The 26,169-nt window shown below is 41.3% G+C and overlaps 1 protein-coding gene and 1 pseudogene across 4 annotated transcripts in view; both read left to right on the top strand.

The window, feature by feature from the left end:
• The first annotated feature begins 258 nt into the window (after positions 1-258).
• The window catches only part of LOC6620374 (merozoite surface antigen 2, allelic form 4), a 94,860-nt gene continuing 68,949 nt past the window's right edge, over positions 259-26,169 (top strand). For 3 of the 4 annotated variants that reach the window (XM_032724768.1, XM_032724766.1, XM_032724767.1), the window contains exon 1: positions 262-582. In XM_032724768.1, coding sequence (XP_032580659.1) covers positions 430-582 — 153 coding nt within the window. In that variant the 5' untranslated portion in view covers positions 262-429. Of the gene's footprint in view, positions 583-26,169 lie in introns of all 4 variants that reach the window. The other variant, XM_032724770.1, reaches the window with a different exon arrangement.
• LOC116802368 lies at positions 22,895-23,047 on the top strand (annotated as a pseudogene).

The following is a 26,169-nucleotide window of genomic DNA, read 5'->3' as shown; positions in this document are numbered from 1 at the left end:
CAACGCAACAAGAGCATCAAAAGCTGCAAACCTGCAGCATCAGCAATAATTGCAATAAAATCAACTAAAACCGCAGCAACTGAAGCTGCAGCAGCAGCAGCAGCAGCAACTGCGATTAAAGCTGCAACAGCAACACAAGTGGCACAAGCAGCAGCAATTGAAGCTGCAACACCGGCGGTAGCAGTCAGCTGGCCACGCCCACGGTAACACCAACGCCCGCGCCCCCACACACACACACACATACAGCCGCAGACAACGAAACACACACACAGATACAAGATACAGATATACAGATACAGATTAAGATACAGCTGCAGCTACAGATACATTTAGAGGAGCAGCGGCAACAGCGGCCACACGGTCTTGCGACACGCCCACGTATCGCTGGCGTGGGCGGCGGGCGGTGGGAGTGGCTGAGTGGATGTCAGGATGAAACTGAGCGTGAGCGCGTATCGGGCGCATGCATCCGCACACAAGAAGATCCTCTCCAGCGGCTATCACTCACAGCTCAACTACGGCAGCACTGGAGCGGCAGCGGCATCCTCCTCGTCGTCGGGGGCCACTGCAACGGGCCTATATACGGTGAGTGTCCATGGTGTCCATGATGCTCATGATGTTCACGATGTCCCTGAGTCCCTGAGTCCCTGGCCCCCACATCCTGCCAACGCTGCACTCGTACATTTCCGTACAGAGCAGTCCGATTTTGATTCCGATTTTGGTTTCCCAGAAGGACAATCTCTGTCACAGCTCGTGTTTCAGTTACGTATTCCCAGTTACACTGCAAGAAACGCACCAGTGTGTAGTATTGCATTATTTAAGCTCAACTCTTGAGATTTCACACAAGTCCTTTCTAATTATTTTTTGTTTGTTATGAACTATATTAATTTTTATGTTATATTTTATTGCTCAGGATAATTAATCCTTCACACTTTGTGTGTATAGTTCCCTATAGTTTCGTCCTTTTGCTCCCCCATTTTAGGCTTTTCTGCTCATTAATGTTGTGTGACAAACAAAGGCATACAACTTAAACATTTTTGATTATGAGTTTTACTGTTATGTCCATGGCCATGGTGGCGATAGCTACATTTTAATGATATTGCTTTCCAGGGGGGATTTCAGTGCAAACATGGGTGTATTAAAAGGAATTGAGGCTATTGCCATTGGTTAAAATCGTAGTCGGAAGCAGCTTGCAAATAAATATTGGAAACCCATTTGGGAAAATTGCCATGAAATGCAGCCTGGATTTTTATTAAATAGAAAGAAAAACACATAACCATATCAGCAGATGCAATATAATCCGGCAAACTGTAAAAATAATATTTTAAGAGTGCTGGCTTACGTTTTAAAGTTGCCAAACATGAAACCATTGTCAAATATACGATTTGCGAAAATATCCATGAAATGCAGCCTGGTTTTCATTAAACCGAAAGGGGGCAAATATGTATGAACGTAGATGAAAAGTAATCCGGAAAAACCTTATGCTGTTGAGCTACCAAATGAAAAACCATATATATATGTATATGTCGTGGCGAAAATAATGAGTATGCGTGTAGTCGCTGTTTACTTCTTCTCCAAGTTCCCTTTGCTATTATGCGTGTTCCTATTTATGAACACGTGGCGAAAACAATGAATGCGTTTAGTCGCCGTTTACTTCTTCTCCATGTTCCCTTTGCTATTATGCGTGTTCCTATTTATTGTCAATGTGTGAGGATGAATAGATGAATTATCTAGGACTTTGCAAAAACGAGAGCGATAGAGCTGTTGCTGAACGTGGCCACTTGCGCTGCTTGGTTAGAAAGGGAAAACTATATAATGAAAAGGAAATGCCAAAAATTGAGAAGAGACAAAGCAGGCTGCACGAAACGGGAGTGAGGTCATTAATCGTGGAGAAGCCAAAGCAGACGCAAGTGGACTCGTTGACTGCGCACAGCTGCATAAAATTATATGTGAAAAGGATATGAGCGACGCCGATATGGACGGACGGACGGACGGCGAGGCTCCTGATATTCATAACCCGACATCAGAAGTGGGATCTGTGCCACACCCTGCATTTTCTGAGGATCAGTGGCTGCAGTAGTGAAATGCAAAATCGGAATTTTGCTGAACTTGTAAAAATCATGCAAGTGACGCCCGGGCACCAGGCCAGCAAAAGTGGTGTTCAACAACCGATATAATTCTAACTGAGCACCCCCTTAAAGGAAGCCGCCCGACTGCCGATGAATGTTACGCGGTGTATGCGAGTCGGCTGGTGACGACGCTGACTACAAAGTGGCGGAATATGGAAATAGAAGAAATTGCCGTTACAACTGTTCTTGCGCATATGGCAAACATTGACAGTCGTTTGCAGCGCGTCCTCTTCACATCCAATGTGCGTACCAGAAGTAAGCTACAGGCGGAGTTAAAAGCGTTTACGTTCGACAAGAAGCGACATGCTCGAGATGACAACCTTGGACCTGACCAGAAGAACCGTAAGGCATCGCCAGTTGTATGCCACTTCTGTTCAAAGCCGGGACATCGAATTGCTGAATGCCGAAGTAAAATGCGACAAGATAGACAGGCGAAACCGCAGCGTGAAAAATCAAATGTTACGTGCTATCGGTGCGGCCAACCGGGACATTTCTCCAACCAATGCCCGAAAAACGGAAGTGCAGCCAAACAAGATGTGACTCAACAGAAGACTGTTAACCAATGTTGTGTGATTGAGCCAAAGGGAAGCTTGCATCAACGAGGTGAGATCTATCCAATTTGTTTCGATTCCGGTGCAGAGTGCTCCCTTATTAAAGACGACATTAGCAATAAGTTATCTGGTAAACGTATAAACAATACTGTAATGATAAAAGGCATTGGTGGTGGCAGTGTGTGCAGTACATTGCAAATCTTGAGTGAAGTCACTATAAACGAAAATATTATGGAAATATTATTTCATGTAGTCCCGAACGAGCAAATGAGGAATGATATTCTGATAGGGCGAGAAATACTTAAACAAGGCTTTTATGTAATTTTGACATCCGATAATTTTAAAGTTGTAAAATCAAAAACTGTTAATAATTGTTCCGTTACTGAGCGATCGTTTACTTTGTCCGATATTGACACCGAATTAGTCGACAATGAGAAAGCTCAATTAATTGAGTTACTTGAAAAGCACTCAACTTCATTTACCAACGGGATACCTCATACTCGAGTAAATACAGGCGAAATGAAAATCCGTTTGATTGACCCAACTAAAACTGTTCAGCGCCGACCTTATAGACTTAGCCCCGAAGAGAGAGAAGTAGTGCGAATGCAGGTGAGCGAATTGATAAGATGTAATATTGTTCGCCCAAGTTGCTCTCCCTTTGCTAGCCCCATGTTGCTCGTCAAAAAGAAGAACGGAACCGACCGTCTATGTGTTGATTTTAGAGAGCTAAACTCGAACACGATTTCGGATAAATACCCCTTGCCGCTTATCAGCGATCAAATTGCTAGACTTCGCGGAGCAAATTATTTCACATGCCTGGATATGGCAAGTGGTTTCCACCAAATCCCGATTCACCCTGAATCCGTGGAATATACTGCATTTGTGACCCCAGACGGCCAATTTGAATTTCTTACAATGCCTTTTGGCCTCAAAAATGCGCCATCTGTTTTCCAGCGCGCAGTCATAAATGCACTTGGTGACTTTGGTAACTCTTTTGTAATCGTTTACATGGACGATATAATGGTAGTATCGCCAACCAAGGAATTGGCTTTGGAAAGGTTAAAAACTGTTTTGAATGTTCTTACAAAGGCTGGTTTTACCTTTAACCTTGCTAAATGCAGTTTTCTCAAAACAACGGTTCAGTATTTGGGCTATGAAGTGCGAGCGGGAGAAATTCGTCCGAATGTGCGAAAGATAGCTTCATTAAGCTCCTTGCCTCCTCCTCAAACTGTCTCCGGCGTTAGACAATTCATTGGCTTGGCCTCTTACTTTCGCAAATTCGTGCCTGGATTCTCCCAACTTATGAAACCATTGTATTCACTTTCCTCTGGTAGCGGCAAGATTACATGGAGCGCTGAGCTGGAAGAGATCAGACTTAAAGTTGTGACGATCCTCACAAATGAACCTGTTCTGGTAATCTTCGACCCGCAATATCCTATTGAGTTGCACACTGATGCAAGTGCCTGTGGATATGGAGCGATACTTTGCACCGTATAGAAAGTAAGCCCCATGTAATCGAATACTTCAGCAAAACAACTACCTCTGTTGAATCTAGATATCACTCCTACGAGCTGGAAACCTTGGCAGTGGTAAAAGCCGTTAAACATTTTCGCCATTACCTAATTGTCCGTGAGTTCGTTGTCTATACAGACTGCAATTCATTAAAAGCTTCTCGCACAAAAATAGATTTAACCCCAGAGTTCACCGCTGGTGGCATACTTACAATCGTTTAATTTCGAAATTCAGTATAGAGAGGGTAAGCGTATGGCTCATGTGGATTTCCTATCAAGAAATCCTTTATCACCCGAACACATTTTGTCAATAAACAAGATTCCCGAAAAACGAGTAAATCTGTCTGAAATTTCAAGTACTTGGCTTCTTGCTGAGCAACGGTTAGACCTTGAGATAATAGAAATTGTTAACAAATTGGAGTCAGATGAATTGGCCGAAAACTTGGCCAAAACGTATGATTTGCGAAAAGGTGTATTATATCGCAAGGTCCAAAGACGAGGTAGAACAAGTTATTTACCAGTTGTACCCAGAGCTTTCAAATGGTCAGTAATTAACCAGGTACACGAGTCGATAATGCATTTAGGGTGGCAAAAGACACTTGATAAAGTGTACCAGTATTATTGGTTCGCTAAAATGAACAAGTATGTTCGAAAATTTGTTTCAAACTGCATAACTTGTAGATCAGTGAAATCATCTTCCGGGAAGGTTCAGGCGGAACTTCATTCCATTCCGAAGACAAGTATACCGTGGCACACCATCCACATAGATATAACGGGGAAATTAAGTGGCAAGAGCGATTTGAAGGAGTATGTCATTGTTCAGATTGATGCCTATACAAAGTTTGTTTATCTGTATCACACCTTAAAGATAGATGCCGAAAGCTGTGTAAATGCTATGAAATCTTTCATATCCTTATTTGGAGTACCAAATCGCATCATCGCCGACCAGGGCAGATGTTTTACTAGCTCTAAGTTTTCAGAGTTTTGTGTATCGCAGAAAGTTGAACTTCACTTGATTGCTACGGGAATGAGCCGTGCAAATGGGCAAGTGGAACGGGTGATGGAAACACTGAAAAATTTGTTGTCAGTGGTAGAATCAAGTCAACGATCGTGGCAGGACGCACTTGGCGAAGTCCAACTTGCACTGAATTGTACAATTTCTCGTGCCACTAAGGCAAGTCCGTTAGAAATGTTAATTGGTAAACAGGCTCGACCCCTTGGATTAGTTCCCCCATGTGAGACCGCATGTGAAATAGATTTGGCAACTGTTAGAGCTCATGCGACAGAAAATATGAATTCCTTAGCGTCTTACGACAAATCCCGATTTGATAGCAGTAGGGCAGCCGTTGACAAACACCACGTAGGTGACTATGTGCTATTGAGGAATGAAGAAAGACACCAAACTAAGTTAGATCCGAAATTCAGAGGACCGTTTTTGGTGACTGAATGATTAGAGGGTGACAGGTATACACTAAAGTCGTTGACGAGTAACCGATCGTTCAAGTATTGCCATGAAGATATACGTAAAATGCCGGATGCAGAAATCCCGAATGAGTTAAACGAGAATGTAGAGCAATAGCTGAAATATAGAAACAGTTGAATGAAAAGAAAAGCCCGCCAATGAGTTCTTTTGTGAACGAGAGATATCCGTCTAGGTGAGACGATGAATTGTGAGTTATCCGTCTAGGTGAGACGATGAATTGTGAGTTATCCGTCTAGGTGAGACGATGAATTGTGAGTTATCCGTCTAGGTGAGACGATGAATTGTGAGTTATCCGTCAGGTGAGACGATGAATTGCTTGTTATCCGTCAGGTGAGACGATGAATTGCGAGTTATCCGTCCAGGAGAGACGATGAGTTTGGATTGAATTAATAATCAAGTGTGTGTGAACTGGCGGAAGATCGATTTATAGAAATCGATAAATGATAATGTTAAGATAAGTTGTAAGCTGATTTATTACTGATCAATGGAACTGAATATGAAAACAGAATAAGTTATCCCAGCAACAATGAAATAAAAGCTGTTTTGTTTCTTCACAGAATTAAGATTTAAGAAATACACCTAATAAAGTCAAACTAATGAAATTAAATGTTATTGAATTGTGATGAAAGTATGTGATCTTGATATCTTGGTATCTCGGTATCAAAAGCTTACACGAGGACGTGTAAATGTCAGAATGGCCGTGTCGTGGCGAAAATAATGAGTATGCGTGTAGTCGCTGTTTACTTCTTCTCCAAGTTCCCTTTGCTATTATGCGTGTTCCTATTTATGAACACGTGGCGAAAATAATGAATGCGTTTAGTCGCCGTTTACTTCTTCTCCATGTTCCCTTTGCTATTATGCGTGTTCCTATTTATTGTCAATGTGTGAGGATGAATAGATGAATTATCTAGGACTTTGCAAAAACGAGAGCGATAGAGCTGTTGCTGAACGTGGCCACTTGCGCTGCTTGGTTAGAAAGGGAAAACTATATAATGAAAAGGAAATGCCAAAAATTGAGAAGAGACAAAGCAGGCTGCACGAAACGGGAGTGAGGTCATTAATCGTGGAGAAGCCAAAGCAGACGCAAGTGGACTCGTTGACTGCGCACAGCTGCATAAAATTATACAGTGAAAAGGGATATGAGCGACGCCGATATGGACGGACGGACGGACGGCGAGGCTCCTGATATTCATAACCCGACATATATTTATATTATTTATGCCTCTAACTGGAACGTACCTTGAGCATATATGCTGTGACCCGAAAGATGGTGAACTATACTTGATCAGGTTGAAGTCAGGGGAAACCCTGATGGAAGACCGAAACAGTTCTGACGTGCAAATCGATTGTCAGAATTGAGTATAGGGGCGAAAGACCAATCGAACCATCTAGTAGCTGGTTCCTTCCGAAGTTTCCCTCAGGATAGCTGGTGCATTTTAATATTATATAAAATAATCTTATCTGGTAAAGCGAATGATTAGAGGCCTTAGGGTCGAAACGATCTTAACCTATTCTCAAACTTTAAATGGGTAAGAACCTTAACTTTCTTGATATGAAGTTCAAGGTTATGATATAATGTGCCCAGTGGGCCACTTTTGGTAAGCAGAACTGGCGCTGTGGGATGAACCAAACGTAATGTTACGGTGCCCAAATTAACAACTCATGCAGATACCATGAAAGGCGTTGGTTGCTTAAAACAGCAGGACGGTGATCATGGAAGTCGAAATCCGCTAAGGAGTGTGTAACAACTCACCTGCCGAAGCAACTAGCCCTTAAAATGGATGGCGCTTAAGTTGTATACCTATACATTACCGCTAAAGTAGATGATTTATATTACTTGTGATATAAATTTTGAAACTTTAGTGAGTAGGAAGGTACAATGGTATGCGTAGAAGTGTTTGGCGTAAGCCTGCATGGAGCTGCCATTGGTACAGATCTTGGTGGTAGTAGCAAATAATCGAATGAGACCTTGGAGGACTGAAGTGGAGAAGGGTTTCGTGTGAACAGTGGTTGATCACGAGTTAGTCGGTCCTAAGTTCAAGGCGAAAGCCGAAAATTTTCAAGTAAAACAAAAATGCCTAACTATATAAACAAAGCGAATATAATACACTTGAATAATTTTGAACGAAAGGGAATACGGTTCCAATTCCGTAACCTGTTGAGTATCCGTTTGTTATTAAATATGGGCCTCGTGCTCATCCTGGCAACAGGAACGACCATAAAGAAGCCGTCGAGAGATATCGGAAGAGTTTTCTTTTCTGTTTTATAGCCGTACTACCATGGAAGTCTTTCGCAGAGAGATATGGTAGATGGGCTAGAAGAGCATGACATATACTGTTGTGTCGATATTTTCTCCTCGGACCTTGAAAATTTATGGTGGGGACACGCAAACTTCTCAACAGGCCGTACCAATATCCGCAGCTGGTCTCCAAGGTGAAGAGTCTCTAGTCGATAGAATAATGTAGGTAAGGGAAGTCGGCAAATTAGATCCGTAACTTCGGGATAAGGATTGGCTCTGAAGATTGAGATAGTCGGGCTTGATTGGGAAACAATAACATGGTTTATGTGCTCGTTCTGGGTAAATAGAGTTTCTAGCATTTATGTTAGTTACTTGTTCCCCGGATAGTTTAGTTACGTAGCCAATTGTGGAACTTTCTTGCTAAAATTTTTAAGAATACTATTTGGGTTAAACCAATTAGTTCTTATCAATTATAACGATTATCAATTAACAATCAATTCAGAACTGGCACGGACTTGGGGAATCCGACTGTCTAATTAAAACAAAGCATTGTGATGGCCCTAGCGGGTGTTGACACAATGTGATTTCTGCCCAGTGCTCTGAATGTCAAAGTGAAGAAATTCAAGTAAGCGCGGGTCAACGGCGGGAGTAACTATGACTCTCTTAAGGTAGCCAAATGCCTCGTCATCTAATTAGTGACGCGCATGAATGGATTAACGACGGACGTGTTTTCGTTGCGCTCGTGTACAGATTGCGAAGAACTTGGTTTTCCGTGTTTGGAAAGTAATAAAATCGGTGAATTAGTGCTCCGCGAAAGTCGTGTGCTAATTTTCGTGTGTTATAAACAAGCGGTTTGGAAGTAATTAACAATTAATTGTTGGGAATTTTCCACTTAGCACGTGCTGAAGGCGAACTTACGAGTAAGTTTTTCGAGTAAGCTTTTTGATCAGCTGTCACAAAGCTTATTGGTGGGAGTCACTGCTAAGGTTTGTGTCTAGGGAGAGTTTTAGTGCTACCAGACTCTACCGATAGGTGGAGCTCGAGTTCCAGAGCAACTACCTTTTGTCAGCGAGTAAACGAGCATACGGTTGCTGGCGTCGACGGTAGGTGGAGCCACCATCGTATTTATGCCGATGGAGAGCGACAGCAGCGCGAGTGCCTTGAGCGGAAGTAGTGCCTCGATGAAGTCCAGACGAGGCAGGCGCAGAAGCCATCTGGCATCTAAGAGCTCGGCGCCAACGCAGGCGAAATTGGTTGCCCTGGCATCGAATGGAGTGCCAGAACCCGTTGGGGTACTGGAGGAGCCGTTTTCGTCGCTGGAGGACGCCCGGGCGGCTACGGAGAACGCTGCCATTGATGCTGCCCCCCCCACGCTGCTGCCACCGCTGCTGATCCTACTGCTGCCCCTGCTGCCGACCACACTGCTGCCTCCGCCGTTTTCACTGCTGCTAAAATTGTTGCCACCACTGCCACTGCCGCCACCGCTGCCGCCCGTGCTGGGCAAGCAGCCATGATGGCAGAGCTGTCGGCCACACAGCGCATGGTGAGAAGCAGCTTCCGCAGACTAGGAGAAGTGGACACGGAAGAGCTCTCATATGCTATCAGCCGCTACGATGAGCTGGTGTTGGCGCTAATGCTCCGGTGCGGAGAGCTGGAGACGCGGCTTGCTATGCCGCCACCGCCGCCGCCGTCGTTGAATCTGTTGAAAAATACGGCCGCCAATGCTCCCCAGATGCAGCAGGTTGCACCCATCGCTGCCCCGCGGACTACCAAGGTCCGCGAGACGTGGTCAGCGGTGGTGAAGTGCGACGACCCTGCGCTATCGGGGAAAGACATAGCGGAAAAGGTGCGAACGATGGTTGCACCCTCTCTCGGAGTCAGAGTACACGAGGTCCGTGAGCTCCGTCGAGGTGGTGGTGCGATCATTCGCACTCCTTCGGTGGGAGAGCTGCAGAAGGTGGTCGCTTCAAAAAGATTCGCCGAGGTTGGCCTAAATGTGGCACGGAATGCGGCCGAGAAGCCGAAGGTCGTCGTATATGACGTCGACACAGCTATCGGCCCTGAGGAGTTTATGAAGGAGCTCCACGAAAACAACTTCGACAGCGAAATGAATCTGGCCCAGTTTAAGAAGTCAGTGCACCTGGTGACCAAGGCGTGGTCGGTAGCTGACGGCGCCACAGTAAATGTGACGCTGGAGGTTGACGACCGGGCGATGGCGAAGCTTGATGTAGGTCGTGTCTACATCAAGTGGTTCTCATTCCGATGCCGGTCACAGGTCCGCACATACGCCTGCCACAGATGTGTGGGTTTCGACCACAAGGTCAGCGAATGCCGGCAGAAGGATAGTGTCTGTCGCCAGTGCGGGCAACAAGGCCACACTGCGGCAAAGTGCCAAACCCGGTGGACTGCCGGAACTGCCGCCACAGAGGGCAACCCTCGGGGCATTACATGCTCTCGAGCGTTTGCCCGATATACGGGGCGTTGCTGGCGAGGGTGCAAGCTAGACACTAATGTTTAGCTTCATCCAAGCGAACTGTGGCCGAGGCCGAGCTGCGACCATCGAGCTCGGAGTCCGACTCAGGAGATCGGAGTCTATGTTCGCGCTGGTGCAGGAGCCGTATCTCGGCGGGGACGGAATGGATGTGCTGCCTGAAGGAATGAGAATTTTCATCGATCGGCGAGGGAAGGCAGCCATCCTAGTGGATCACCAGGAAGCCATCTGTATGCCAGTGGAGACCCTCACCACAGATTATGGCGTATGTCTGGTCGTGAAAGGGAGTTTTGGCTCAATCTTCCTTTGCGCCGCATACTGCCAGTATGATGCACCTCTGGAACCGTACATCCGGTACATGGATGCGGTCCTGCTGCAGGCCAGCAGAACCCCCGCAATCCTGGGCCTCGACGCGAATGCAGTGTCCCCCATGTGGCTTAGCAAACTCTCTCGTCATGCCGAGGGCAAGCTAACTACAGACGGGGTGAGCTGCTGTCAGAGTGGATGCTGGAGGCAAGAGTCGCCGCCCTAAACCAGTCAACAGAGGTGTACACGTTCGATAATTACAGAGCTACAAGCGATATCGACGTGACAATCGTCAATGAGGCAGCATCTATGTGGGCCACATATGAGTGGAGAGTGGACGAGTGGGAATTGAGTGACCACAACATCATTACTGTTGTGGCCGAACCAACTACCGCGCGCGCAGTTGAGAGCATAGCTCCTGTGCCGTCCTGGAACTTCTCCAATGCACGTTGGCGATTGTTCAAGGAGGAAATGGTGAGTAGAGCAGCCGAACTTCCGGAAAACTTCTCAGAGTCGCCGTTGGACCAGCAAGTTTCGACCCTGCGCAGTATAGTACATAATGTATGTGATATTGCGCTGGGAAGAAAGTCCATCCGATTGCCCAACAGGAGAGCACGTTGGTGGACTGCCGACCTCTGTGATGCAAGGCGCGAAGTCCGGAGACTTCGTCGCCTACTTCAAAATGGAAGGCGTCATGATGATGATGCCGCAATAGAGCGTGTATTGGTCGACCTGAGGCGGGCCTCAGCCAACTACAAGAAGCTCATTTGGAGGGCGAAAATGGATGAGTGGAAACGCTTCGTGGGAGATCATGCCGACGACCCATGGGGGCGCGTCTATAAGATTTGCCGAGGCCGCAGGAAGTGCACGGAGATTGGGTGCCTCCGCGTGAATGGCGAGATGATCACCGATTGGGGTGACTGTGCACGAGTGCTCCTCCGCAATTTCTTCCCAGTTGCGGAGTCCGAAGCACCGACTGCCATCGCGGAGGAAGTCCCACCGGCCCTCGAAGTATTCGAGGTTGATGCATGTGTTGCCCGGTTGAAGAGCAGGCGCTCTCCCGGCTTGGACGGCATTAATGGCACTATCTGCAAGGCAGTCTGGCGCGCCATACCCGAGCACCTTGCATCGTTGTTTTCCCGATGCATCCGATTAGGATACTTTCCCGCTGAGTGGAAGTGCCCACGAGTTGTCTCGCTGCTCAAAGGGCCAGATAAGGACAAATGTGAGCCCTCCTCATATAGAGGAATATGCTTGCTACCAGTCTTTGGTAAGGTGCTCGAGGCCATCATGGTGAATCGTGTGAGAGAAGTTCTTCCGGAAGGCTGCAGATGGCAATTTGGATTTCGCCAAGGACGATGTGTGGAGGATGCTTGGAGGCACGTGAAGAGCAGTGTTTGTGCCAGCCCGGCGCAATACGTGCTCGGCACATTCGTGGACTTCAAAGGAGCATTCGACAACGTCGAATGGAGTGCTGCACTCCGCCGACTAGCCGACTTGGGATGCCGGGAGATGGGCTTGTGGCAGAGCTTTTTCTCCGGCCGAAGAGCAGTGATCCGAAGCAGTTCCGGTACTGTGGATGTACCGGTAACTAGAGGCTGCCCGCAGGGGTCAATCAGTGGCCCATTTATCTGGGACATACTGATGGATGTACTGCTTCAGCGTCTCCAGCCGTATTGCCAGCTGAGTGCATACGCGGATGACTTGCTGCTTCTCGTCGAGGGAAATTCCCGAGCTGAGCTAGAGGAAAAAGGTGCAGAGCTGATGTCCATCGTAGAAGCGTGGGGAGCGGAAGTTGGCGTTACCGTCTCGACCAGCAAGACGGTAATAATGCTGCTGAAAGGTGCCTTGAGACGTGCGCCTACGGTGAGGTTTGCTGGAGCGAACCTTCCGTATGTGCGTAGCTGTCGGTACCTTGGCATCACGGTCAGTGAAGGAATGAAATTCCTCACGCACATAGCTTCGCTTCGCCAGCGGATGACCGGAGTCGTTGGAGCATTGGCGCGTGTGCTTCGAGCCGACTGGGGCTTCAGTCCTCGAGCCAGGCGGACCATATATGACGGACTCATGGCACCTTGTGTGCTGTTTGGTGCCCCGGTATGGTATGACACCGCCGAACAGGTAGCCGCCCGGAGACGACTAGCCTCCTGCCAGAGGCTAATCCTGCTTGGATGCCTTTCGGTATGCCGAACAGTGTCCACAGTGGCACTGCAGGTACTTGGCGGAGCTCCCCCGCTTGACTTGGCTGCTAAGTTTTTAGCGGTCAAGTACAAGCTGAAGCGTGGATACCCGCTGGAGGAGAACGACTGGCTATACGGCGAGGACACTACGTGTCTAAGCTGGAAGCAGAGGAAGACTCGCCTAGAGGAGTGCTTGCTGCAGAATTGGCAAAACAGATGGGATGACGACAGCGAACCAGGACGGGTGACGCACAAGTTCATCCCATACGTCACTCTCGCCTATCGAGATCCAAGCTTTGGATTCTCGATGAGGACGTCTTTCCTGCTGACAGGTCACGGGTCGTTTAACGCATTTTTGCAAGGGAGAGCCCTCAGCGATACCACTGCTTGCGCTTGTGGTGATCCATATGAGGACTGGATGCACATATTGTGCGCTTGTCCTCTATATGCAGATTTGCGAAACCTCGATGGACTTGGAGTGCAGCGCCTTGGCGAAAACTGGACCTTCAATAGAATCCTGGAAGATCAGCAGAGGATTCAACGGCTGGCAGCGTTTGCGGACGAGGTGTTCCGTAGGAGGAGGGGTATTTAGCCCAAAACTTCGCCGTGTGGTTAGCGGGCGAGAATACTTCCACAGCCCGCTATTGCTTGTCGTAAGAGGCGACTAATATAGCGACTGGTTCCTCTAACCATGCTTGTCGGAGCAAAAGGAGGAGGCCCACCGAGCCTCTCTTTCGGTACCACGGGTTGTGCTGCTCCAAGACAGCACATTGAGGTAGGCCCCCTGGTGGGAGTATCGTGGTGGCTGTGGTTGATACCCATATCGCGGGTAGAGCCTTCGTGTTCGACGTTTGAGTTACGGTGCTAGTTGCGCAAAACTCGGGTGCTGTGACCCAGAGATCAGTAGAGATTTTAGGTAGATCTCGCTCCTCAGCAAGGGGAGTGCTTGCCGGCAAGCAAGTACTCGAATTGCTACCGGGGTGGTCGCTATGTACATAGCTATAGCTTCCAGTCCGGGACGTTTGTCTGGCGTATCCAGACTCATGCACCATGTTGATACATGCACCACTTGTGGGTGTTCAGGGTGTCGTGGTTGTAATCCCTTCAGTGTGGAACACGCCACGTAAAACAAGTTCGGAGAGGTCCGAAAGTCACTGTCCCTATCTACTATCTAGCGAAACCACAGCCAAGGGAACGGGCTTGGAATAATTAGCGGGGAAAGAAGACCCTTTTGAGCTTGACTCTAATCTGGCAGTGTAAGGAGACATAAGAGGTGTAGAATAAGTGGGAGATATTAGACCTCGGTTTGGTATCGTCAATGAAATACCACTACTCTTATTGTTTCCTTACTTACTTGATTAAATGGAACGTGTATCATTTCCTAGCCATTATACGGATATATTTATTATATCTTATGGTATTGGGTTTTGATGCAAGCTTCTTGATCAAAGTATCACGAGTTTGTTATATAATCGCAAACAAATTCTTTAATAAAACGATGCATTTATGTATTTTTGATTTGAAAATTTGGTATAACTCCAATTACTCAGGTATGATCCAATTCAAGGACATTGCCAGGTAGGGAGTTTGACTGGGGCGGTACATCTCTCAAATAATAACGGAGGTGTCCCAAGGCCAGCTCAGTGCGGACAGAAACCACACATAGAGCAAAAGGGCAAATGCTGACTTGATCTCGGTGTTCAGTACACACAGGGACAGCAAAAGCTCGGCCTATCGATCCTTTTGGTTTAAAGAGTTTTTAACAAGAGGTGTCAGAAAAGTTACCATAGGGATAACTGGCTTGTGGCGGCCAAGCGTTCATAGCGACGTCGCTTTTTGATCCTTCGATGTCGGCTCTTCCTATCATTGTGAAGCAAAATTCACCAAGCGTTGGATTGTTCACCCATGCAAGGGAACGTGAGCTGGGTTTAGACCGTCGTGAGACAGGTTAGTTTTACCCTACTAATGACAAAACGTTGTTGCGACAGCATTCCTGCGTAGTACGAGAGGAACCGCAGGTACGGACCAATGGCACAATACTTGTTCGAGCGAACAGTGGTATGACGCTACGTCCGTTGGATTATGCCTGAACGCCTCTAAGGTCGTATCCGTGCTGGACTGCAATGATAAATAAGGGGCAATTTGCATTGTATGGCTTCTAAACCATTTAAAGTTTATAATTTATTTTATAAACGACAATGGATGTGATGCCAATGTAATTTGTAACATAGTAAATTAGGAGGATCTTCGATCACCTGATGCCGCGCTAGTTACATATAAAAGCATTATTTAATACAATGACAAAGCCTAGAATCAATTGTAAACGACTTTTGTAACAGGCAAGGTGTTGTAAGTGGTTGAGCAGCTGCCATACTGCGATCCACTGAAGCTTATCCTTTGCTTGATGATTCGATAAATAAATGATTTTTTCCTGTAGCCAAACACCTCGTCATCAATTTAGTGACGCATATGATATTGTCCCTATCATATAATTAATATAAAGACTTTAATGGATTGTGTCAAGTTGCCAAACACCTCGTCATCAATTTAGTGACGCATATGATATTGTCCCTATCATATAATTAATATAAAGACTTTAATGAATTGTGTCAAGTTGCCAAACACCTCGTCATCAATTTAGTGACGCATATGATATTGTCCCTATCATATAATTTTTGATATAAAGACTTTAAAGAATTGTATCAAGTTGCCAAACACCTCGTCATCAATTTAGTGACGCATATGATATTGTCCCTATCATATAATTAATATACAGACTTTAATGAATTGTGTCAAGTTGCCAAACACCTCGTCATCAATTTAGTGACGCATATGATATTGTCCTTATCATATAATTTTTGATATAAAGACTTTAAAGAATTGAATCAAGTTGCCAAACACCTCGTCATCAATTTAGTGACGCATATGATATTGTCCCTATCATATAATTAATATAAAGACTTTAATGGATTGTGTCAAGTTGCCAAACACCTCGTCATCAATTTAGTGACGCATATGATATTGTCCCTATCATATAATTAATATAAAGACTTTAATGAATTGTGTCAAGTTGCCAAACACCTCGTCATCAATTTAGTGACGCATATGATATTGTCCTTATCATATAATTTTTGATATAAAGACTTTAAAGAATTGTATCAAGTTGCCAAACACCTCGTCATCAATTTAGTGACGCATATGATATTGTCCCTATCATATAATTAATATAAAGACTTTAATGGATTGTGTCAAGTTGCCAAACACCTCGTCATCAATTTAGTGACGCATATGATATTGTCCTTATCATATAATTTTTGATATAAAGACTTTAAAGAATTGTATCAAGTTGCCAAACACCTCGTCATCAATTTAGTGACGCATATGATATTGTCCCTATCATATAATTAATATACAGACTTTAATGAATTGTGTCAAGTTGCCAAACACCTCGTCATCAATTTAGTGACGCATATGATATTGTCCCTATCATATAATTTTTGATATAAAGACTTTAAAGAATTGTATCAAGTTGCCAAACACCTCGTCATCAATTTAGTGACGCATATGATATTGTCCCTATCATATAATTAATATAAAGACTTTAATGGATTGTGTCAAGTTGCCAAACACCTCGTCATCAATTTAGTGACGCATATGATATTGTCCTTATTATATAATTTTTGATATAAAGACTTTAAAGAATTGTATCAAGTTGCCAAACACCTCGTCATCAATTTAGTGACGCATATGATATTGTCCCTATCATATAATTAATATACAGACTCTAATGAATTGTGTCAAGTTGCCAAACACCTCGTCATCAATTTAGTGACGCATATGATATTGTCCCTATCATATAATTTTTGATATAAAGACTTAAAGAATTGTATCAAGTTGCCAAACACCTCGTCATCAATTTAGTGACGCATATGATATTGTCCCTTTCATATAATTAATATAAAGACTTTAATGGATTGTGTCAAGTTGCCAAACACCTCGTCATCAACTACTATATTATGGTTGCGCCGACCTCTCATATTGTATTCTCTTATGTGTTCATAGGATTTTGACAATTATACGAGTAAATTAAATAATATACATATGAAAATGATTATTATTATATGTATAAGGGAAAAAATGATGAAATATTCCCATATTATCTTAGTATTATAGAGGAAAGACCGTTGCCGACCTCTGATATTGTTCAAACTTATGTATTTATATGATTTTGGCAATTATATGAGTAAATTAAAAAATATACATATGAAAATGGTTAATTATTATATGTATATGGGAAAAAATGCTAAGATATTCCCATATTCTCTTAGTATTATAGAGAAAAGCCATTTAAGTGAGAGGGTATAGTAGTGTAAACGACCGGAATTACGACAGAGGGTTCAAAAACTACTATAGGTAGGCAGTGGTTGCCGACCTCTCATATTGTTCAAAACTTATGTATTCATATGATTTTGGCAATTGTATGAGTAAATTAAATAATATACATATGAAAATGATTAATTATTATATGTATAAGGGAAAAAATGCTGAAATATTCCACATTCTCTTAGTATTATAGAGAAAATCCATTATAGTGAGAGGGTATAGTAGTGTAAACGACCGGAATTACGACAGAGGTTCAAAAACTACTATAGGTAGGCAGTGGTTGCCGACCTCTCATATTGTTCAAAACTTATGTATTCATATGAATTTGTCAATTATATGAGTAAATTAAATAATATACATATGAAAATGATTAATTATTATATGTATAAGGGAAAAAATGCTGAAATATTCCCACATTCTCTTAGTATTATAGAGAAAATCCATTATAGTGAGAGGGTATAGTAGTGTAAACGACCGGAATTACGACAGAGGGTTCAAAAACTACTATAGGTAGGCAGTGGTTGCCGACCTCTCATATTGTTCAAAACTTATGTATTCATATGATTTTGGCAATTATATGATTAAATTAAATAATATACATATGAAAATGGTTAATTATTATATGTATATGGGAAAAAATGCAGAGATATTCCCATATTCTCTTAGTATTATAGAGAAAAGCCATTTAAGTGAGAGGGTATAGTAGTGTAAACGACCGGAATTACGACAGAGGGTTCAAAAACTACTATAGGTAGGCAGTGGTTGCCGACCTCTCATATTGTTCAAAACTTATGTATTCATATGATTTTGGCAATTGTATGAGTAAATTAAATAATATACATACGAAAATGATTAATTATTATATGTATATGGGAAAAAATGCAGAGATATTCCCATATTCTCTTAGTATTATAGAGAAAAGCCATTTAAGTGAGAGGGTATAGTAGTGTAAACCACCGGAATTACGACAGAGGTTCAAAAACTACTATAGGTAGGCAGTGGTTGCCGACCTCTCATATTGTTCAAAACTTATGTATTCATATGATTTTGGCAATTGTATGAGTAAATTAAATAATATACATATGAAAATGATTAATTATTATATGTATAAGGGAAAAAATGCTGAAATATTCCCACATTCTCTTAGTATTATGGAGAAAATCCATTATAGTGAGAGGGTATAGTAGTGTAAACGACCGGAATTACGACAGAGGGTTCAAAAACTACTATAGGTAGGCAGTGGTTGCCGACCTCTCATATTGTTCAAAACTTATGTATTCATATGATTTTGGCAATTATATGATTAAATTAAATAATATACATATGAAAATGGTTAATTATTATATGTATATGGGAAAAAATGCTGAGATATTCCATATTCTCTTAGTATTATAGAGAAAAGCCATTTAAGTGAGAGGGTATAGTAGTGTAAACGACCGGAATTACGACAGAGGGTTCAAAAACTACTATAGTAGGCAGTGGTTGCCGACCTCTCATATTGTTCAAAACTTATGTATTCATATGATTTGGCAATTGTATGAGTAAATTAAATAATATACATATGAAAATGATTAATTATTATATGTATAAGGGAAAAAATGCTGAATATTCCCACATTCTCTTAGTATTATAGAGAAAATCCATTATAGTGAGAGGGTATAGTAGTGTAAACGACCGGAATTACGACAGAGGGTTCAAAAACTACTATAGGTAGGCAGTGGTTGCCGACCTCTCATATTGTTCAAAACTTATGTATTCATATGATTTTGGCAATATATGATTAAATTAAATAATATACATATGAAAATGGTTAATTATTATATGTATATGGGAAAAAATGCTGAGATATTCCCATATTCTCTTAGTATTATAGAGAAAAGCCATTATAGTGAGAGGTATAGTAGTGTAAACGACCGGAATTACGACAGAGGGTTCAAAACTACTATAGGTAGGCAGTGGTGCCGACCTCTCATATTGTTCAAAACTTATGTATTCATATGAATTTGGCAATTATATGAGTAAATTAAATAATAAACATATAAAAATTAATATTATTATATGTATAAAAAAAAAAATAATCATATTATATATGAATAATGGAAAAAAAATGAAATGTTCCTATAATCTCTTAATATATAAGAGAATAGACCGTATGTTGGGTGGCAAACGGAATTGAAAATACCCGCTTTGAGGACAGCGGGTTCAAAAACTACTATAGGTAGGCAGTGGTTGCCGACTCCCGCATTATTCGAAATATTTATTTCGGATTATGTTATATTGGTTACATAAAATAAAGTATATTATTATCCGTACAATTTGTTTCTCAGTTCTATAGAACACGGGACTTGGCTCCGCGGATAATAGGAATATACGCTTTTTAGATAATATCGTTGAAACAAAAGTCAAGTTTCTATTATATATAGAATAACAAATCGTTTCCATATATTATCGTTAATTTTTGGAGGCAGGCAAATATTAATTTATTACTGCCGTATAGTTGGATTATTATATCGTTACGGTATAATACAAATATGGATTCTTATGAAAGAAATATAAAATTATATATTAAATGTGGAAATATTATCATATGCGCTTGGTTTATGTTATATATTACCAGAGAGATATATGAAAAGAGATAAATTTTAAATTTATCTTCAAAATGCAAATGATTTAACTTAATATTATATTGGTTAAACAAAAATTGTACATGTGTGGATACAATATTATGTATGTTGGAAATAAAATGATATTTTATAATGAAATATGTATATATAAAAAGATAAATTATAGAACATATATATTACAATATTATATGAAATCTTGTTATATTGGTAAAACAAGTATAATTAAAAATGAAAATATGGATTACGATGCTATATAAAAATGCCGTAATCGAATAGATTTTACTTATATTTATATATTTAAATTTTACCCAAGGCGAAATATTGAATTTTATTCAATATAATAAAAATCATGGAATTATATAAGTGAAAAATCTATATATCTATTATATTGCTTATTTCGATTCAAAAATATGAATGGAATATGAGGAAAAACATTATTCTGGTTGATCCTGCCAGTATTATATGCTTGTCTCAAAGATTAAGCCATGCATGTCTAAGTACACACGAATTAAAAGTGAAACCGCAAAAGCTCATTATATCAGTTATGGTTCCTTAGATCGTTAACAGTTACTTGGATAACTGTGTATTCTAGAGCTAATACATGCAATTAAAACATGAACCTTATGGACATGTGCTTTTATTAGGCTAAAACCAAGCGATCGCAAGATCGTATATTGGTTGAACCTAGATAACATGCAGATCGTATGGTCTGTACGACGACAGATCTTTAAATGTTGCCTATCAACTTGATGGTAGTATCTAGGACTACCATGGTTGCAACGGGTAACGGGGAATCAGGGTTCGATTCCGGAGAGGGAGCCTGAGAACGGCTACCACATCTAAGGAAGCAGCAGGCGCGTAATTACCCACTCCCAGCTCGGGGAGGTAGTGACGAAAAATAACAATACAGGACTCATATCCGAGCCTGTAATTGGAATGATACACTTTAAATCCTTTAACAAGACCAATTGGAGGCAAGTCTGGTGCCAGCAGCCGCGGGTAATTCCAGCTCCAATAGCGTAATAATTAGTGTTTGCGGTTAAAACGTTCGTAGTTGAACTTGTGCTTCATACGGTATACAACTTACAATGTGGTTAGTACTATACCTTATGTATGTAAGCGTATTACCGGTGATTCTATATTGATTAAATACTTATTTTTCATATGTTCCTCCTATTTAAAAACCTGCACTATGTCTAAACGAGTGTATTGGGGCCGGTATATACTTGAACAAATTAGAGGCTTAAAGCAGCTTCAAATGCCTGAATATTCTGTGCATGGATAATGAAATAAGACCTCTGTCTGCTTTCATGGTTTTCAATCAAGAGGTAATGATAATAGAAGCAGTTGGGGCATTAGTATTACGACGCGAGAGTGAATTCTTGACCGTCGTAAACTAACTTAAGCGAAAGCATTGCCAAAGATGTTTTCATTAATCAAGAACGAAAGTTAGAGTTCGAAGCGATCAGATACCGCCCTAGTTCTAACCATAAACGATGCCAGCTAGCATTGGGTGTAGCTACTTTATGGTCTCTCAGTCGCTTCCCGGAAACCAAAGCTTTGGGCTCCGGGGGAAGTATGGTGCAAAGCTGAAACTTAAAGGAATGACGGAAGGGCACCACCAGGAGTGAGCCTGCGGCTTAATTTGACTCAACACGGAAAACTTACCAGGTCCGAACATAAGTGGTAAGACAGATTGATAGCTCTTTCTCGAATCTATGGTGGTGTGCAGGCCGTTCTAGTTCGTGGAGTGATTTGTCTGGTTAATCCGATAACGAACGAGACCAATATATTAAATAGATATCTTCAGGATTATGGTGCTGAAGCTTATGTAGCCTTCATTCATGGTGCAGTAAAATGTTTATTGGTTTGAATGTGTTTATGTAATGGAGCCGTACCTGTTGGTTGTCCCATTATAAGACACTAGCTTCTTAAATGGACAAATTGCGTCTAGCAATAATGAATTGAGCAATAAATCTGTGATGCCTAAGTCTGGGCTGCACGCGCGCTACAATGAAAGTTCAACGTGTATTTCTAGACCGAGAGGTCCGGGTAAACCGCTGAACCACTTTCATGCTTGGGATTGTGAAACTGAACTGTTCACATAACTTGGAATTCCCAGTAAGTGTGATCATTAACTCGCATTGATTACGTCCCTGCCTTTGTACACACGCCCGTCGCTACTACCGATGAATTATTTAGTGAGGTCTCCGGACGTGATCACTGTGACGCCTGCGTTTACGGTGTTTCGCAAAAGTTGACCGAACTTGATATTAGAGAAGTAAAGTCGTAACAAGGTTTCCGTAGGTGAACTGCGGAAGGATCATTATTGTATAATATCCTTATCGTTAATAAATATTGTTATAAAAAAATAAATACAATTACCAAAATAAAAATATTACAAAATGATTCCACGGAATCAAAAGTTAAAGTCAAAATAAAATGAAGATGGCTTTTATATATGTGGGGCTTGCACCTCATAAAAGACTTAACATTATTAATGTTCTGTGCGTATTTGTGCAGTACTTACTACAACAACGGCGTTCCTATAAAAACAAATTCCGAAAATGGAAATCGAAGAAACTAAACTAAATTCGAAAGTAGAAGTCGAATTAAAAATAAAATAATTTTGAATGTGTGTAATCAAAATAAGTGTGTGTTATATGGACCATAATATACACGCGTTGCGAATATGTATTGTTCATCTATGTTATGAGCATACGTTGGCTAATGCAACAACCTAAAATATACAATGTTTGTACCTGTCATCCATCAGGTTAATGTTTTATATAAATTTTGCAGTATGTGTCACCCAAAATAGCAAACCATAACCAGATTATTATGATACATAATGCTTATATGAAACTAAGACATTTCGCAACATTTATTTTAGGTATAAAAATAAATTTATTGAAGGAATTGATATATGCCAGTAAAATGGTGTATTTTTAATTTCTTTCAATAAAAACAATATTGACATTATATAAAATTGAATTATAAAACTCTAAGCGGTGGATCACTCGGCTCATGGGTCGATGAAGAACGCAGCAAACTGTGCGTCATCGTGTGAACTGCAGGACACATGAACATCGACATTTTGAACGCATATCGCAGTCCATGCTGTTATGTACTTTAATTAATTTTATAGTGCTGCTTGGACTACATATGGTTGAGGTTGTAAGACTATGCTAATTAAGTTGTTTATAAATTTTTTATAAGCATATGGTATATTATTGGATTAAATAATGATTTTATTCATAATATTAAAAAAGAAATGAAAAACATTATCTCACATTTGAATGTGAAAAACGAAGAGAAATATTTTCTTTTTCAATCAAATAATACTGAGAAATGTCTAGCATAAAAAATTGAAATATTTTTCATCTAGAATTGTCTCTTATTAATGATTCGGAAAAAGAAAAATCTTGGTTTTTTTTATTCTTCGTTGGTTCGTTAAATGGATAAAAATGACTTTGCTTACAAGAACTATTGGAACTATTTATAACGAATTTAATTGATTTTTTATCATTTATATATAAAGAATTTATGGCAAAATATAGTTATATATACAACCTCAACTCATATGGGACTACCCCCTGAATTTAAGCATATTAATTAGGGGAGGAAAAGAAACTAACAAGGATTTTCTTAGTAGCGGCGAGCGAAAAAAAACAGTTCAGCACTAAGTCACTTTGTCTATATGGCAAATGTGAGATGCAGTGTATGGAGCGTCAATATTCTAGTATGAGAAATTAATGATTTAAGTCCTTCTTAAATGAGGCCATTTACCCATAGAGGTGCCAGGCCCGTATAACGTTAATGATTGCTAGATGATGTTTCCAAAGAGTCGTGTTGCTTGATAGTGCAGCACTAAGTGGGTGGTAAACTCCATCTAAAACTAAATATAACCATGAGACCGATAGTAAACAAGTACCGTGAGGGAAAGTTGAAAAGAACTCTGAATAGAGAGTTAAACAGTACGTGAAACTGCTTAGAGGTTAAGCCCGATGAACCTGAATATCCGTTATGGAAAATTCATCATTAAAATTGTAATATTTAAATAATATTATTAAGAATAATGTGCATTTTTTCCATATAAGGACATTGTAATCTATTAGCATATCCCAAATTATCATAAAATATAACTTATAGTTTATTCCAATTAAATTGCTTGCATTTTAACACAGAATAAATGTTATTAATTTGATAAAGTGCTGATAGATTTATATTATTACAGAGCGTTAATTTTTCGGAATTATATAATGGCATAATTATCATTGATTTTTGTGTTTATTATATGCTCTTGTATGATTAACAATGCGAAAGATTCAGGATACCTTCGGGACCCGTCTTGAAACACGGACCAAGGAGTCTAACATATGTGCAAGTTATTGGGATGTAAACCTAATAGCGTAATTAACTTGACTAATAATGGGATTATTTTTTAGCTATTTATAGCTAATTAACACAATCCCGGGGCGTTCTATATAGTTATGTATAATGTATATTTATATTATTTATGCCTCTAACTGGAACGTACCTTGAGCATATATGCTGTGACCCGAAAGATGGTGAACTATACTTGATCAGGTTGAAGTCAGGGGAAACCCTGATGGAAGACCGAAACAGTTCTGACGTGCAAATCGATTGTCAGAATTGAGTATAGGGGCGAAAGACCAATCGAACCATCTAGTAGCTGGTTCCTTCCGAAGTTTCCCTCAGGATAGCTGGTGCATTTTAATATTATATAAAATAATCTTATCTGGTAAAGCGAATGATTAGAGGCCTTAGGTCGAAACGATCTTAACCTATTCTCAAACTTTAAATGGGTAAGAACCTTAACTTTCTTGATATGAAGTTCAAGGTTATGATATAATGTGCCCAGTGGGCCACTTTTGGTAAGCAGAACTGGCGCTGTGGGATGAACCAAACGTAATGTTACGGTGCCCAAATTAACAACTCATGCAGATACCATGAAAGGCGTTGGTTGCTTAAAACAGCAGGACGGTGATCATGGAAGTCGAAATCCGCTAAGGAGTGTGTAACAACTCACCTGCCGAAGCAACTAGCCCTTAAAATGGATGGCGCTTAAGTTGTATACCTATACATTACCGCTAAAGTAGATGATTTATATTACTTGTGATATAAATTTTGAAACTTTAGTGAGTAGAAGGTACAATGGTATGCGTAGAAGTGTTTGGCGTAAGCCTGCATGGAGCTGCCATTGGTACAGATCTTGGTGGTAGTAGCAAATAATCGAATGAGACCTTGGAGGACTGAAGTGGAGAAGGGTTTCGTGTGAACAGTGGTTGATCACGAGTTAGTCGGTCCTAAGTTCAAGGCGAAAGCCGAAAATTTTCAAGTAAAACAAAAATGCCTAACTATATAAACAAAGCGAATATAATACACTTGAATAATTTTGAACGAAAGGGAATACGGTTCCAATTCCGTAACCTGTTGAGTATCCGTTTGTTATTAAATATGGGCCTCGTGCTCATCCTGGCAACAGGAACGACCATAAAGAAGCCGTCGAGAGATATCGGAAGAGTTTTCTTTTCTGTTTTATAGCCGTACTACCATGGAAGTCTTTCGCAGAGAGTATGGTAGATGGGCTAGAAGAGCATGACATATACTGTTGTGTCGATATTTTCTCCTCGGACCTTGAAAATTTATGGTGGGGACACGCAAACTTCTCAACAGGCCGTACCAATATCCGCAGCTGGTCTCCAAGGTGAAGAGTCTCTAGTCGATAGAATAATGTAGGTAAGGGAAGTCGGCAAATTAGATCCGTAACTTCGGGATAAGGATTGGCTCTGAAGATTGAGATAGTCGGGCTTGATTGGGAAACAATAACATGGTTTATGTGCTCGTTCTGGGTAAATAGAGTTTCTAGCATTTATGTTAGTTACTTGTTCCCCGGATAGTTTAGTTACGTAGCCAATTGTGGAACTTTCTTGCTAAAATTTTTAAGAATACTATTTGGGTTAAACCAATTAGTTCTTATCAATTATAACGATTATCAATTAACAATCAATTCAGAACTGGCACGGACTTGGGGAATCCGACTGTCTAATTAAAACAAAGCATTGTGATGGCCCTAGCGCGGTGTTGACACAATGTGATTTCTGCCCAGTGCTCTGAATGTCAAAGTGAAGAAATTCAAGTAAGCGCGGTCAACGGCGGAGTAACTATGACTCTCTTAAGGTAGCCAAATGCCTCGTCATCTAATTAGTGACGCGCATGAATGCGAATTAACGAGATTCCTACTGTCCCTA

Source organism: Drosophila sechellia, chromosome X (assembly GCF_004382195.2).
Source record: "Drosophila sechellia strain sech25 chromosome X, ASM438219v1, whole genome shotgun sequence".
Taxonomy (NCBI): Eukaryota; Metazoa; Arthropoda; class Insecta; order Diptera; family Drosophilidae; genus Drosophila; species Drosophila sechellia.
Note: the sequence above shows the minus strand (reverse complement) of the source record. Positions and strands in the feature narration are given on the sequence as shown.